At 41.3% G+C, this 17,059-nt stretch overlaps 1 protein-coding gene across 1 annotated transcript; it reads left to right on the plus strand.

The window, feature by feature from the left end:
- Positions 1 to 1,662: 1,662 nt before the first annotated feature.
- On the plus strand, positions 1,663 to 7,960 carry tbxta (T-box transcription factor Ta). Its single transcript, XM_034600628.1, has 8 exons — positions 1,663 to 4,777; positions 5,157 to 5,421; positions 5,771 to 5,905; positions 5,999 to 6,060; positions 6,163 to 6,224; positions 6,374 to 6,547; positions 6,645 to 6,768; positions 7,016 to 7,960. The coding sequence occupies exons 1-8, from the start codon at positions 4,458 to 4,460 to the stop codon at positions 7,272 to 7,274; spliced, it is 1,401 nt and encodes a 466-aa protein (XP_034456519.1). The 5' UTR covers positions 1,663 to 4,457; the 3' UTR covers positions 7,275 to 7,960.
- Positions 7,961 to 17,059: the final 9,099 nt, after the last annotated feature.

The raw sequence follows: 17,059 nt of genomic DNA on the forward strand, positions 1-17,059 counted from the left end.
GACGGGTGATTAGAAGAGGAAAGTTTGGATTTCCTGAACTTGAAGTGGAAACGCAAAAGTGACAGACGAAGCCCAGGGCTCAATCCACATCAGGGAAGGGCCGTGTGTGTGTGTGTGTGTGTGTGTGTTGTAGGGGGGGGGGGGTCTCTCCAGTCTTTACAGGTCTGCCTTCTTCGGGATGGAAGAGGAAGTGGTGGCTAGTGGTTGTTTCACTTTGCTGCTTCTACTTTCTGCCTTCACATGCTCACAATGCAATGTTTCAAAAGTACCAGAGTGACATTAAAACACAATGTGACAAGTGAAGGTAAATTTCTCTTTATGACAAATGTGTTGGTCAAAGGTCGAAGGCACAACATGACACCACTGTGATCACATACACACAGTCGTAGTATTTCCAGTCCATGTTACTTTGTACTTTGGTACATATTAGATATTGTTTTATCTGACAGCCCAGATATTTATTAATAAAAATGTGGCCAATATATAATAATTATATAAAATATAATGAAATAATTGCATCAATTATAACAAAATATAAGATGAAATGTAACCATAATAAAAAAAACAGAGCTTTACATATAATAACAGATAAATAGCATTGACCATGACTACTTTTATTGATGTGCTGTACTGTAGTATAATGTATTTATGTATTCACCAGTATGCACTATTTTTTATGAAATAGTCAGAAGTTAATCTGTTCACATTAGTATCCTCTTAAACATTAACTGTATAAAAAATACCAATTATATTACATTATATTATATTATTTCAGATTTATTGTGAAATTCACTCTATATATGTACTGTACTGTAAACATACAATTGTATATTCATATCGTATTGTGAATTTATACCCATTTATCTATGCACACAAACACACACACACATATGTAAACAGCTCATAGCACATATACTAATATTCATATTGAATACCATACCTGCCTAAATACCTATAACAGATAAGTAATATACATCACATAACATATAACATATATTTGAACTAAAGCACAAATACAGTATACGTCCTCTTGCCATCATCCTGTGCCACTGCACTTTACTGAAGTACGTCTCTCAGCAAACAATATTTTCATCTGTAGTGACATGTGTATATTATGCATTTTGTATTTCTTTATCATTTCATTTTATTCTCTTGGCTTTTTAGTTTCTTGTCTACCCCAGTCAGACTCTCTGCTGCTGTAACAAGTGAACTTCCACGTGCTGGGATCAATAAGGTTTGATCTTATTTCTTATTGTACCTGAATAACATTTTGAGCGGAGGACTTTTGGAATCTTCATCAAAGCAAGCTGTTGAAGAGCAGACAGGGTCCTGTTTTTACAGAATCTTCTGCTCACAATAAAGATCTTAATTCACAGACTGTAAAAACACCAAGTACAGAGACTGTGGCTGCTGCTGTGTGACTGTTATTTCTGCATCGGAGCTGCTCTGTTTGTGCTCGGTCAGGTGGCCTGATGACGAGGCCTTCTAAAAGTGACGAGCTCGAAAATGTTGGAAGGAGGAGAAATTCTGCAGCTGCCACTTGTGGCCACAGGATCAGCTTTTCAGCAAACATAGTCTCACTTGAAGTAAACAATTGGAGAATTAACCATTTTAGGCAAGTCGTGAAAAGAAAACAAAATGTATTTTCCCTTTTCGATATCAAAGACGATTTTACACAAAACATAATATAACAATAACACGAGCAATTAAAAGACTTTAAATTTTAGAAATTAAGAAGAATATCTAGTAAAGAGTGAGCCTCGCTGTGTTCTGCTGCACGTTAAAGAGCTAAAGATTCACATAACATGAAACACACACACACACACACACACACACACACACACACACACACACACACACATACACACACACACACGTCTGAATATCAGAATTAAACTAAAAAGTGAATTGGAATCAGATCATAAATAAAAATATCAGAAAACATCATAAGCAAGACAGTTTCCCAGAGGGCCCACTTCAATGTCCTTCATCTGTTCCATGTTTGACATTGTGTTCGTGTGATTCATCGCTGAGCAGCATCACCTTGAATATCTGACGCATGAATCGATCTTTACTTCACCTCTAAGGCTCCTTTCCCATTTATTTTCGTCCACATCAATAATCTTGGAGCTTGACCCGCTGTGCTGTTTTGTCCGTTTACCAATTTATGTCATAAACCATGTAAAAATCACTTTGTGAGTGTGCGTGTGTGTGCGTGTGTGTCTGTTTTGTTCTTCCCAGGGCCTGACTCATCCGCCCCCTGTGTTTACTCATTTAGTCCCACGAAGTCCTCTGGAAAATATGCATCGTTATAACTGTCCCTTTGTGAAGCACCAGACCTCTGCAATATTTCTCACCTAGGTGTGTGTGTGCCGATGCCAGAGACGAGGCCTGCATCAGTTAACCCTCAGCTCACCAGGCAGCAGCAGCAGCAGCGTGTGTGTGTGTGTATATGAAGAGAAAAGCTTTGGGAAACCTTTGGTGGCTTTTCAAGCAAACTTCATATTTCAGAGCAGACGTTCGCTCACCGTGTGGGATGAAGAGGCTCCTCCTTTACCTCGGCTTGGACTTCGCCCGTCAGTCAAACTATGAAGATGGCATGCTCTGTGCTTTAATACGCATCGCCGTGGCAACACCTGACAGTGTTTTGTTGCTGCAGCTACAGACGTCTCACCCCTGACTTCCCAAACAGGCACGATCACAGACCTGCAACTTAATTTGGAGTTATGACACAACTTCCTGTGAGTGTGTCAGTGGCAATCGGAGCATACAGGCCAAGTCTGTGGGGGTTATGTCCAGTATGCAGTCACCTTTATTTTTCTTTTTTAACACTCTCTGTCTCCTTTTCTCCGTCTCCAAAATAAAAAAAAGAATACACACACACACACACACAAAACCACAGGGGAAAAGGAAGAGGCTGCTGAATGGACACGGGATGGAAAGGTGTGAGAGAGCCCCTTTACATTTATGGCCTCTGTAGAACTGGAGGAAGTGGTGTAGTAAAGTGGAGTCGCGCTCCAAAGCCCTCACTCAATTCCAAGTACATCACAGACAGTGGAATCAGAGGCGACGGGAAACAGACACACACACGGGGCCTCGGATCTGAAAACACGAAAACCTGTGGCAGGATCAGTGGAGGCCGCTTGAATAAATAAAACCCCAAGTGCAGCGAGGTGACGGCTTGGGGGCTGGTGGCTGGAGATGAATGAGCAGAAGTTAATCTGTTCACAAGTATGTCATTATAGTGTGTGTGTAATCTTCTAGGTCTAAGTTTCAGAGAGTAAATATGAAACCACAGATGGCAGAGGTGAAAGAAGTGTCAGATATTATACCTCAACCACTAACTAAATGTAAAATGTTAATTATGGTAACAAAGAAATGAAAGTATTTATCTCAAAGTGTTGTGATATTGATTTTCTTTTCAATACCCTCACACGTGAAATGTTTATTTATGGTCAGAGAAAATAAAATGGCTGTGTTTTCTCTGCTGACACTTTGATGATGCTTGGTTCTCACAGGACAGTACAAAGTGCAGTACAAGCCACAAGTTATTGTACGTTATATAACCACATGCATGGATCAGTATTAGGAATGTTAATTATTTAGGTCTGTCTTGGTCAGGTTGTTTCCCTTTTTTTTTATACTTTCAGCCACTTTAATCTGCAACCATGCATCATATCATCTACAATAATCATGTGTTTTGTTGATAAAATCCTAATCTACATGTAGTATATTACAACGAGTGGATTTTCTTCTTCAGCAGCGACTCTGAGTTTAGCAAATTGTTTTATTTGAACAGCAGAATCCTCCGGTGCCGAGCACTCGGCCTCCGGCAGCATGAAATACTTAATATTAGAGCCTCGGAGTGAGACATGCAGGCCCATTATGCAAATGTGGGCATCACTTGTGGGCTGTCCACACTCTGGCACAACAGGAACACAGAGTCTGCCCTAATGGCCCATACTCGGTAAACACAGGCCCTCTCCCATGTGGATTAGAGACAACAAAAGATTAGCACTATTTGCAAATATACAGCTGAGTTCAAAGGCCGCAGATCTCTTCCCTCGCTTCCCTTCTTTTGTCTCAGCGCACAGCTTTGAATGTGTGGGCCCATCACATGCAACACACTGCAAACACATTTTAGGTATTAAACCATAAATGCCCAAACTTCACAGGAGCAGAATTCACTGTTATACTTACTATTTATTTCTTAGATCATCTCTAACAGGTGTTTAAAAAGTAGATGGTTCGAGCAGTGCTGGATTGAGGGAAATTAATTTCAATTTAAAGGGTAAAGGTTGCTTTTAAATGAAAAATGTGACATTGTAAAGAGAGGTTCAGCCTGTGTGTGTGGGCGGTGTTTGGAGACGTTGAACCCGGTCAGAGAGGCGAGGTGCGTGCCTGCGCGCACAAACCACGCCCCGCATCCCCATGAGGTCCCTGGGGGCCCTTAAAGGATGAGGCCTCGGATATTAGGAAGCAGTGATTCGCTCGGGCCTGCACATCTCTGTCACCGGCCGTTATCTGAGTCAGTCAGCTTATCGGAGCACTCAACGTCCTGGATCTTAGTCTCAACTCTTCTTCTTGGAAATATGACTTCTTCCAACCCCGACCAGCGCCTGGAGCATCTCCTCAGCGCCGTGGAGAACGAGTTCCAGAAGGGCAGCGAGAAGGGCGACGCATCCGAGCGGGATATTAAACTGACGCTGGACGATGCAGACCTGTGGACCAAGTTCAAAGAGTTGACCAACGAGATGATTGTCACCAAGACTGGAAGGTACGTTCAGCAATGCGCCTTGTGAGGAGGCCCCGCTGCTGTGCCATACGCACAGGACGGGCGCATTTTACGCACGTTTTAAAAAAAAACTTTAATATAACGAGTTGTAACAGTTAGTATGTAAAATATGACAGATTTTCAGTTGTATAAAGAATTAGTTAATTTTGATATTAACAGTCACTCACACACGCGCGTAAATGCGCTGTCAAAGTGCTGCTCCTGAAGCCTGGGAGGCCTCGGGAGGATTTAGAAAATAGTAACTGGACTTTTTACTGAAGCTTCTAAACTCCTAATTTTAAACTAATGGATTCTATAATTAAAAATGATCTTGGTCTCAAATGTAAATCCACTCAAATGGTACGTTTATTTTATTTTCCAGGAGGATGTTCCCGGTGCTCAGGGCCAGCGTCAGCGGCCTGGACCCAAACGCCATGTACTCGGTGCTGCTGGATTTCGTGGCCGCGGACAACAACCGGTGGAAGTACGTGAACGGGGAGTGGGTCCCCGGTGGTAAACCCGAGCCCCAGAGCCCCAGCTGCGTCTACATCCACCCGGACTCCCCCAACTTCGGCGCCCACTGGATGAAAGCGCCAGTCTCCTTCAGCAAAGTCAAACTCTCCAACAAACTCAATGGAGGCGGACAGGTGAGGAAATGCATGAATTATTCATGGTCGTGTGAAAAGCTTTTATGACATCTATTTCTGTTGGGCCACTTTCAGCCTAAATAAGCTTTAGAAGCTGGCTGAGAAGAAAATCAGTTATTATCCAGTTTAATGAATGAATCTGAGAGATAAACATTTTACAACGGTTTCTAAAATTCCTTCACTTTTATTCTAGAATTTGTAGATTCATTCAGTGGTTTGAAAGATGGTTAACAAGATAATTTTTTTTTAAATCTGACACCCCTGGACTTATGTCTTGACCTAATTCACTTATTATAAAAAGTTTGGTGACACATATTAATATTCAATGGTATTTCCTGTTTCCATATAGATCATGCTGAATTCTCTGCACAAGTATGAGCCAAGGATACACATTGTGAAGGTTGGCGGGGTCCAGAAGATGATCAGCAGCCAGTCTTTCCCCGAAACGCAGTTCATCGCCGTCACCGCTTACCAGAACGAAGAGGTCGGTCACCTCCTCGCACTTTAAACCTAATTGGTGCTGATTTGTTTTAGATATGAATCGAAAGGCTAACAAGGTGTCCCATTCTGCCCACAGATCACTGCTCTGAAGATAAAGCACAATCCATTTGCGAAGGCCTTCCTGGACGCCAAAGAAAGGTACGGCCTTAAAACATCAATTTAAAACCTTAATATGAGGTTTATTATCAAGTTGGTCAGGACTAAGTTTACAGCAGCTAATGTTTATGTGTTTGTTTGCAGGAGCGACCACAAAGACATCCCCGATCACAGCGCAGACAGTCAACAGTCTGGATACTCTCAGCGTGAGTTTCTTTTATTTCTCCCTTTCTAGTTCCAAAGTAGGGACAATATTCAGAAAATCTAAACGCTGTATCTGCTGCTGAAGGGCAGCTGGAGCTCTAAAGGATTGGGTTAGTGCACTGTCTGACTTTGCTGTGTCTGTTTTCCACAGTTGGAGGTTGGTTCCTCCCAGGCCAGAGTCCCATCTGCCCCAGCAGCAGCCCCCCTCAGTTCAGCAGCCCAGCAGCCCACTCCTCCGGCTCGTACTGCGAGCGCTACTCCAGCCTGAGGAGCCACAGATCTGCCCCGTACCCCAGCCACTACCCCCACCGCACCTCCAGCACAAGTAAGACCTGCTCATATTGTCAACACTAAATTAAATATTTAATGTTAAAATGGAGGGGTTTTGAGTAATATGGTTCGTGCTTCTTTTTATTTTTCAGACAACTATATGGACAACACCTCCGGTTCTCTGCCGACTCACGACAGCTGGTCTGCTCTTCAGATCCCCAACTCCACAGGCATGGGAACTCTGTCCCACACCACTAACTCCACATCCAATTCCAGGTCAGTCTCTCAACTTTATAAACAGGGGCACACTTTTGATTTTAAGCTGGAATCTCTTCAACTTTAAATCAAATTTCATAGCTTTATTTCTGCATTATTGATGGTTGCAACCTGGTTTGATATCAGTCCTCATGGGCCACTACAATCCAGATGTTATATTTAGAACATTACTCGGTTCATGTTGTGATTACGTAGTGATGCCACCAAAATGATCTATTTCACCAACCCTCTTTCTTCTCCTCCACAGTCAGTACCCCAGTTTATGGTCGGTGGCTGGCTCCACCCTCACCCCTTCAGGCTCGGCCTCAGGCTCCATACCCGGTGGTCTGACCTCCCAGTTCCTGAGGGGCTCATCCTACACGGGCCTGACCTCCGCGCTGCCCGTCGCCTCGCCTTCTTCCATGTACGATCCCAGCCTGAGTGACGGCGGCGTCGGGGAGGCCCAGTTCGAGAGCTCCATTGCCAGGCTGACCGCGTCTTGGGCGCCAGTAGCTCAGAGCTACTGAGCTGCGCAGAATTCAACTCTGAAGGCGTGGCACTCATCTCTGAAGGCCTGAGGCTTGAGGGGCAGGACTAAAGACATAAATCCGGGTCCTGGAGAAGACGTGGAAACGTTATAAGACCTACAAGGACATGTTTGGCTCCTGTTTGTGGAAAAGCATAGATTATTCATTCCAGAGCCTCTATTTAAAATATATACAAAGTTAAGCTGGAGTCTATGTTGATGTGCAAAGACAGAACTTGACAATCATCTACTTCCACGTGGGACAATATTCAAGTAAAATAATAAGCCCAACAATAGCTGCATGGTCAGAACCCTTTCTTTGCGCTTAGTAATTCCCAACATGCTTATTCCACATTTATAACATGTTCATTACACTTTTTTTTACTCTTGCGCCTTCACACAACCTCCCCAATATCAAAAATATCACTGACACTATTTCTGTGATTATAAATGTTAAACATATAAAATTGTTCCGCTAACATAAATGTGTATATGTGTGTATATAGAATAAATTAACGTCCAGTGTTTTCCATGTTAATGTTGGAAGTTTTGTATATATATTCATATTCATTCATCGAGCAAACAAAACGATTTATGTGCAAACACAAAATCTCAAATCTTGAATGAAAAGGAGCAGCAGAAGAATCTTATATAATATGCCCCTCTTTCTTTTACAAGACATTATTTAACAAAAATCTAAATAGCTGCAGGCCAACACAGACCCTCACATCCCTCTTTTAATTCCTAAGTTACGATTCATTTTAACTGTGCCTTCCTCCTGCTGCAATACAAATGTTCCAAGATTGGACTGAGAGTCACACGTGCCTTCTGTATCCTTGCAGGGTTTTTGTCGGACAAAAAGACTCCCCCTGCACGAACACATGTACATAAACTATGTATTTGTATTTGAACTCACTGAGTTTTATTTATGTTGTTTAATAATAAATTAAATATGTTTGTTTTCTCAAACTGGTTTTGGTTTGTCCTGTTCTGTGGGGATTGGGTATCTTGTGCAGTGATTTTACCTCCAGCAATGAACCGTTTCTCAGCTTTAAGTGCAACAATCAGTAGAAACAAAGCTTTTAGGACAGAGAGACACAAACATCGACAAAGTCAAGCATAGAACACATTAGGTACATCGTTAAGTCCGATCACCTATAAGGTCAAAGGTCAAACAAGGGTTAGGTAGTTTAACTAATAAGACAAATATCAGATATGAGGTTAAAAATGTAATAGGACCCTGTTGAGACCCACGGGTTCGTTGTCGTTCTCACTTTTCCCTCGTGCATCCAAACCTCAACCATCCAATTTTTGGCTCTTGCGATATGAGATTCTTTAAATAACAGCGTCCGCACAGCTACTCTAAGTGAATGCGTTGACTTTGGCGTGTAACTGAAATGACAAGGTGGCGGGGAAGTGTCCAGTTTAAGAAATCCACGGGGTACTTTTCCATCACTGGCACCCTTTTGTTACAATCTGCATTATGGTGCGACATACGGCTAACACATTCAGATCTGCATGTGAGGAAAGTCTAAGGACCTGAATAGGTATAATACTATATAATGAATACTATATTAAATAAAACATGTGTATTAATACTGGCATTTGCCAAAGTCAGCTGTGAATTATTGGCTCTGTTTCTAGTGGATACAATTCAGACTTAGCTCAGTTTAACAACCTTATTGGTCTTTTAAAACAAACTGTGTTTTACCTTATAGTTTTGATAACATAATTAGAACAATAACAATGTTTATGACAATGATTAATTCTGTGTTTTATTCTTTATAGCAATATCATAATATGTATAATTATAAAGCCAAACCGATTTGGCTACATTAGACAAAACGAAAGGACATTGTAAAGAAAAAAAATCAAATGATAAAAAAAGTTTTAGATTATTCAGAAAAAATTACTGATTTTAGTTTCAAATGGGAAATGAGTTTGTTTATCATAACTGAGCCAAATCACAGCATTCACAGCTTTATATTGAAGACTTCTGATTTGTTAAGATGTACATAGACAATCTCTAGTGTTTATCCAAACTTACCATGTTACACATTGATGTAAAAGTCCATGATACACAAAGTGCATCAAACTTCTCATTAGGTTTAAAGCACTATGTTGGAGATACATGTATTTGTCACTTCTTCGACTAATCAAGCTGCATTTTAAAAAAAGGGTATGAATAGTAAAACTATCTAAAGTATAAAAGCCTTGAGGTGGATTCAGCTCTATCCCCAACTCATACCTGTGGCTTGGCCGTGCGCTCATGATGTCAGTGGTGAGATGTGTGTGTCAGGCCCTCGGAGGTTGAAAACCCCCTGAAAAGTGATGGAGTGGTCCTCACCGAGGTGCAAATGAAGGCTGCCGGGTCAGGGGGCCACAGGCAAATAGTAATGAAGCAGCAATGTGAACTGCAGCTGGCGGGGCCAAGCAGAGCAAAGGTCCCCTCATGAAACGATGGCATCTCCCAAACCCTCCACTTTACTGCTTCTCCAAATTGAGGAATTCATCTCTGTCTGCTTGAATAAAACACAGTGGGCGTCTGTGTTCAAAGTGCAGAAATGACATATAAACCGCTGTGATACAGAAACGAGGATGATATTCAGATGGTATATAACAGTGGATCAAATTACTGTGGGTATTGTTGGATTGGTAGATTGAAGTCACAAATCTGCAAAGAAATATCGTCTAAGTTTCAGTTGCCCTCAGCTCTCTGGAGCAATTTAGCCCCTTTTAGCTGATTGTTTTGGTTTTGCAGCTCAAAAACTTTACTGATTTGGTTCAATCTCTCTGCTCAAATTGTGTAACCTTCCGCAGCACAGAGAAGTTGTTTTCAACAAAAAAGTGATAAAGATTAAGTAAAAGTAAAGTATGCTACGATCTCACAAGCTGCTCTCATGACGTGGTGTGTTTATGAAAGTTCTAACAGATGCAAAACTGGAAAATAAAAATAATACAAATATCTCAGGATGAAAATGTGGTGACGCAAATGAAGACGTCAACTTGGGAAGAAAAGGTTTGAGAGTTGACAATAGGGGTTGATGCCGTTGCCGGTGTTGATGTGCTGTAAACAAAAACATACTTTCCGCTGCAGAATTTATACCCAGCCACCAGCTGCCTTCTGGACGCTCAACACAGTCAATCGACTCAATGAATGAATGATAACCTTGTGACTGCTGGATCTGTAAATGGTACAACAGGGTTTTCACTATTGATATGTCTGATAAGTAACTATATTAGGGATTTGTAAAGTTGATTTTTGAATAGTTTTTGGCCACTTGGGGACAGAAGAACAAGCAGAAAGTTCAGTGTTGACATATTATCAACTTATTCAACTGTTATGACATATGTGTTGGCAAAAAGTTGCTTTTTCCAGCAACTTTTGGAACAGCTTTTCCAGCAGATACAGAGTCACAGTAGTTGCATCTTTTATAAATCGTGTGTTTCTGACAAATAACAAATATATCTGGCTCATTAGCTGCTAAATGCTCCAGTGTTTACCAGCTAGCCGCGGACATTTTCTGTTGTAAACGACTAACAGTGAATGATAGATTAAAGGCAAGGCTTTTGTTATTCATGCAAACTGGTATATACAGAAAAAAACATGACAGAATTCGTGTCCCAAAAAAAGAAATAAATGGCGTTTTCTTGTTATGGACATATGACATGTCAAGTCAGTGCTGATCAGCTGGAGTTAACTAGTCCACAAACTAGTTTATATAGTATGAAGCGATCTGGTTTGTACAGAGGATTTTCTGCCTGGTTTCCAAAAGTCTCCTTCAACCTCTAAAAGAAAAAACTCATCTCTAATGTGATTGCCTTTGTGTTTTTGTCAGTCTTTATTATCATTAGTAATACTTTTTGTTGTACTATTATTGTATGATGTCAAATTTTTTGGTGTCCCATTGTACGGTTTCAAATTTGTTAAATGTTTAATGTATGTTTTAAGGTGGGCCAAAGGAAGACTAGCTACAGTTAATGGAGATCCTAATAATTAAACCATTAAACAATCCAAGCTATTAATAGTACATTTACATATGTATACAAACAGCACTACGTCAACCCAACCTCAGATAATCTGAACAACATGGATAGATGCAACATTACTGAGTTTCTAATCCAACTGATTGAATATGTTTTACTTATTTATTTGACATATGTGATATATTTGATATTCATTCATCCTTAATTTTCACTAGACTATCAAAACGTGACTTTATTTTGATATCAGCCTCTTCATGTGAATCATATGAAGCCAGGTCTTCAGTCTCAGTACAGTACAGCCACTGTCATTCTGTGGCACTTTAGCTGTTGTTCGTAGGACTGGAGTTTGATGACTTCATTTTGTTCGCTAAATAACAAAAGCTGTTTATGAGCAGTTGTCCAGGCTTGCGGAGGAGGATGTTTGCTGATGCTCTTTGCTCAGTCCGGAGCGGTAAACAGTTCCCCGCTGGGCTCAGGGTCATCTGTGCCCTCTCGGTTATGGTGTAGGTGTGTGTTTGTGTTTGTGTGTGTTGATCTGAGGACCCCCGAGCTGACTGAAGCCTTTGTCGTCCAAGATGGCTGATCTGCTCTGTACACCCCAGCCTGCAGCCTGTGTTGGCCTTCACTAATTGGCAATTGCAGTTTGACTTTGCACATCGGCCCTCTCCACCCCTGGAAGTGTGTGCTCCAAATACGCTTTACAGAGTGTGCCCAGCACCCAGGTGTGGAGGACGGAGGAGGCGAAACAACAGATGCAGATGTTGAGCTGGGACAGTGTTGTCTGATTGTGGTGGAAGTTATTAGTTTTAGTTGAAACCATTGTTTTATGTGTGTTTAAGTGGCAGAAGTAGAGTTTATTAACTTAGAATATCAATTGCTGACCGAAAGAAACGAAATATAGACATGAGGCACCGTGAAAGTCTAAATCTGTCATATGAAGAAGATGCCAACCTCCTGTCCTATCCCAGTCCTGGTGTCCCTCACGTATCCCTCCTCCACTTCCAGGAAGAAGCCACCGAGCGGCTTTATGGAAGAAGAGAGACGGGATGAAATGACCTCGGCAAACGCCACAATTATGATGGTGAGTCACATTGCACGAGGCCTTGCAGGTGATTTATGAGGGGCTACAGCCAAAAAACAAGTCGTCAAGTCTGGAACAGCGAGTCAGCGCTGTGGCGGGGAGGTGTGTTTGCAGACCGCCCCCTCGTCCGCCCCTAAACCCCAACCCCTTCTCTCTGATGTCTGTGTGCCTTCGTTAATGAAGAAATTCTGGTACCTTGGTGAGACATTGCTCTCAGCTGAGCAGACTCTGCCTCCTCTGTGCCCTCGAGCCCCGCACAGTCACACAGCCGCCCCACACAACCGCAGTCCCGTCAGGCCTCTGGTCTCACCTCTCCTGCTCGAGCTAACATTTCTACTCTTATACCAACACATCTCTTGGTATGTTGTTGGGAAAATATGGGGTAACCTCATGGCGTAGTAGATATCTCCTTTAACTGAATGTGACTATTAATATTAGTAGTAGTGTAAGTTGCTCTGACTTAGAGGCAGCTCTAGCCTCATATATAGACAAGAGTTCCTCAACCCTGAGACCAAACCCAAGCCTGTACCCACGTTGTTAAGGCTGGACTCGACAGAAGCCACTGGTGCTACCAAGTGTGTGAGACGTGATCGATAACTGACAGTAAACATGCCACCTAATGCAATACATCAGCAACACTATTGCTTTACTTCACTAATCATTGTGTATTACGAGCAATACATGACACACATAAGCCATTTTCAGACATAAACTCTGTCTGAGGGGTGGTGCAGCAGACAGAGGAAGGACGTAACGTTTTAGTTCCGCTGCAGATATCGCATGTTTTTGTTTGCAGCACATCGACACTGGCATCGGCTCCTATCACCACAAACTCTCCTCACATATTCGTCTGTGTCTTCCGTATATGTCTGCATTATTTTTGTTATTTTCATTTTTGCATCTGTTGCGTGTAAGAAACGTCCTCCACCCCCCCCGCTGCTGTATTCTCACATTGGCTCCTCTGGAGTTTCTGCAGACTTTAAACTAGTGGGCCACGTGGAGAAACTGCAAGTCGATAAAAATTGACACGGCCACAGAGACATTTTAAATCAAATAAAAACCCAAATCAGACTCAAAGCCAAAACTAAAAACAAGAAGAAAAAAAACCTGCCTAAAACCAACCTAAATCAAATGCGTTGCAGGGACCTATTGGGTTACAGAGTGTTTGTAGAACTCTTGAGCATTTTAGTGCTTTTCAGCTCAATGATTTAGTTTTTTAGCATTGAACCTAAGCTCTCTGCCCTGCAACACATAGCACATGGTCAAAATGAGCCGTGTCTGGTGAATAGAGAAGCATTTAGCAGCTAAAGAGCCACATATTATCCTCAGGAGATGGTTAAGACCAAATACAGAGATAAAAGAGAGGGAGGGTGGCACTTACATTTGCCAGGGGACCAAAACATGACTTCAAATAAATTCTAGTTTAGCTCTATTGGTTGTGGTTGTGTTAGCTAAATATACACTTATATTCTAACACAATTCATGTCCGCAGTGTCCAGTGTTCCAGGTTAGCAAGTAGATGGTGTTTTGTTTGAAGTGGACTTATGTTAAAAATCACTGGACACCATTGGCTTCAGTGCAGAACAAGCACTGACCTGAGCGTTATGCGTTTATTACTGTAACATCTGAGCAACTACTGGACGTCTTCTTCTTCTTCTTAGTTCAGTTTATTGGCGGGTGGCAACACCAAGGTGCACCACTGCCATCCACTGGATCTGCCTCCTCTTCCCTATATTGGCCTACTATTCGACGTTCATTACAAAAAAATCTCTATTTGATGCTCTTTAATATGTGCTGATACAACTCGCAGCCGTTAAATCAAAGCTTAAACACTCTTTGTAAAAACACCACTGTCTCTATGAGGCAGATGTCCCAGCAGTGCTTTTGAACTACATGAGCAATTTCACACATTAGGAGGACTTGCTAGCCGGCATAAGCTAATGTATGTTTCCTCCGGTCACCACAGTGATGGTGACAGCCTCTCACCATCCTGACAGGCCAGTCCAGTTAGCTGTGGACAGACACACGAGCACAGAGGCCTTGTTAGCAAACTGGTCCTGTGAAGTAACATTTAGCGGAGGTGCATGATATCCAGTGTGGCCTGAGTGAGAAACCATGTCGTTCACTCAGTGGTAGTCGTGTGCTGATTATCCTCAGGGTTTTCGACGACGTGTCGGCTGCTGCATTCACACAGTGGGAACCATTTGAAAAGAGGGAATAACGCTACATAAATACTCAACAGGTTTTCTTTGTAGGCAAACTTTTTCTCCTATTTCACTCCCACACACAAACCTAAAGGGAAACCCCACATATTTTAAAAGCATGTATATGGGGCCTGGTGAGGAAACACGTTTAAGCCTTTTGCGCTTCCAGAGGTGATGTCATTTGAATCTGAAATTGAGGAATCTGCTGAGCAGAACTCCTTCCAGTGGACCGGGAAGAAGCAGACTGTTGAATCAGATTGCATTCTGGGTAATGTAGACCCAAGTTGTGGTGCCAGCAGTTGTCAGCAACAGCCACTTAACATATTCACATCAATTACTTCTCTGTTTAGCAGTTTTTATCGTTCTCCATTCACACGCTGGATTCAAACTGTTAATCTTCCTTCATGGGAAGACGCCTGAATCCAGCACAGAGTTCTTCTTCTTCTTCTGCTGCCTCATATTTAAAACATCCTGCAATGGAGTGAAAGAGCTCCTCGGTGATTAAGCTGGAGGATCTTTGACATGCACCTGTGAAACGCTTGTGAGTGACTGTACAATATATTATTAGTAATAACCTGTGGAAATGTGTGTAATATAACACGTACAGCTCAATAGAGGAATCTTAGTCTACACAAGTAGCAGCTGCTGCTCTCTTAAAAAGCTATTAAAAAAAACCACACATTTGACACATATTTTTATTGACATTACAGTGTTTTACCACCACATTTCAACCAAATTCCTATTGCTACCTCCACCAAGGAGGTTATGTTTTCACCCCTGTCCGTTGTATGTTGGTTGGTTTGTTTGTTCGTAAGCAAGACAGATACTGAATAGATTACCATGAAACTTGGTGGAAGGATGAGAAACGGGTCAGGGAAGAACTCATCAAATTTTGGTGCAGATCTGGATAAAAAAAAAACTAAGAGGCTACAGTGTTGTAGTGGACAAATGGACACTAGGGGCAGAGTCGAGTTGTATATGTAGTTTTTTTGTTGGATGATTTGGTGGAGAATAGTTGTAGGACAAGAGAAGCATGTTGCCATTCCTTCTCCTTTTTTTAATCATTTAAAAACGATCAAACTAAACTAAACTAATCCGGGGGCAGATGCAGGATTTATTTTGATCACTTTCTATAACATTGCGAGATAATAACATTGTGTTGCTTTTTTTAATGATTTATTGTTCTCCCTGCACTTCATGGATCTTGATGAAAAAAATCAGACACATTTAAAGAACTAATATCTACGAATGTGTGCAATCTGGTGCAGCTTGATTGAATTTAAGTGATGGACCTTGGTGCAGGTTTGCGCTCGACTAAGTAACATACTATCAATGTTTACATCTTTGTTACTTATGATGAATGATTTTTATGTAAATATTATGAACAAACCAGATGACTGCTATCTCAACACGTTAAAAGCTCCCGGAGGTGTTACAGATTTCACAGACAAAAAAGGTTCTGTCACAAGTGTTTGTGCAGATTAAAATATCAGAGAAAATGCTGTTACTCTAGTGAAAGACATGGATTATATGTGGGTAAAATGTAAATTCATAATAATAGATACATTTTATTTAACTGTACCTTTCGAGACACCTACAACATATCCTAGACATGTATAATTAAAGTAAAACGCAGACTCTAAAATGGGATTAGGAGATGTAGACACCCGTCAATACAACATATGTGACACACGAAGTAAAACCAAAGTTAAAATCAGACCAAATCTTTCATCTGATCTACTAATATTGATAATTTATGTAATCATTTGAGAGCTGCTCTTTCAAGTTACTCCAACACTGGAAGAAATAAGTCACTTGATAAAAGCATCTCGTTTTTTTCACTGATAATTCTTAGAAATCAGATGAATATGAATCTAAATCTTAACTCAGATCTTAAAACTACACAATAAATTGTGATTTCTTCATCTTCCACCTTCCAACTGGTTCATAGGATTAGTGTGGGTACTCATGATACATTAATTAAGGCAACATTTAGCCTTCTTACACTGGAGCAGGAAAACACTGCTCCCTTGTGGTTCAAAATAAAATCTTTCCAATCTGTGACTATTTGATGCCCTAAACATTAAATTTGTGTCGGAGATATAAATGACCTGCAAATAGTTTACAGTCCTAGTGACATTTTTAACATATAAACTTCCATCGAATAACATCTGGACGTACACTATTATGCAATGAAGCTGCTTGGTGACTTTCAGTAAAAGCTGTTCTCATTGTAGGCCAGTAGCCTTTGGATGTGATCCAAACATAACACATCGGAGTTCAGTGACCGAGTTCAGGGCTGGTGAAAGCACTAGTCTTGGCCTTGAACTCCTCTAGGTTGTGAACTGAAAGTCACAGGCAGTAAAGAAACAAAAAGCTTTGTATTTAAACTTTACTACTCATTTACTTTCCATTAAATTCTGTTCGGTCTGGACAGATGTTTGACTCTTTACCCTTGAAACCAAGTGACGGGTTAACCCTTGTGCAGTGAATATAAGCACTCCTCTCACAACA

The sequence above is a fragment of the Hippoglossus hippoglossus genome, chromosome 11 (assembly GCF_009819705.1).
Source record: "Hippoglossus hippoglossus isolate fHipHip1 chromosome 11, fHipHip1.pri, whole genome shotgun sequence".
Lineage (NCBI taxonomy): Eukaryota > Metazoa > Chordata > Actinopteri > Pleuronectiformes > Pleuronectidae > Hippoglossus > Hippoglossus hippoglossus.

Bases quoted from the DNA above. Each gene is read 5' to 3' on its own strand.
- tbxta (XM_034600628.1), top strand. From the start codon at position 4,458: ATGAGGCCTCGGATATTAGGAAGCAGTGATTCGCTCGGGCCTGCACAT. The intron at 4,778-5,156 runs GTACGTTCAGCA...TTTATTTTCCAG, and splicing joins ATTGTCACCAAGACTGGAAG to GAGGATGTTCCCGGTGCTCA. The intron at 5,422-5,770 runs GTGAGGAAATGC...GTTTCCATATAG, and splicing joins AACTCAATGGAGGCGGACAG to ATCATGCTGAATTCTCTGCA.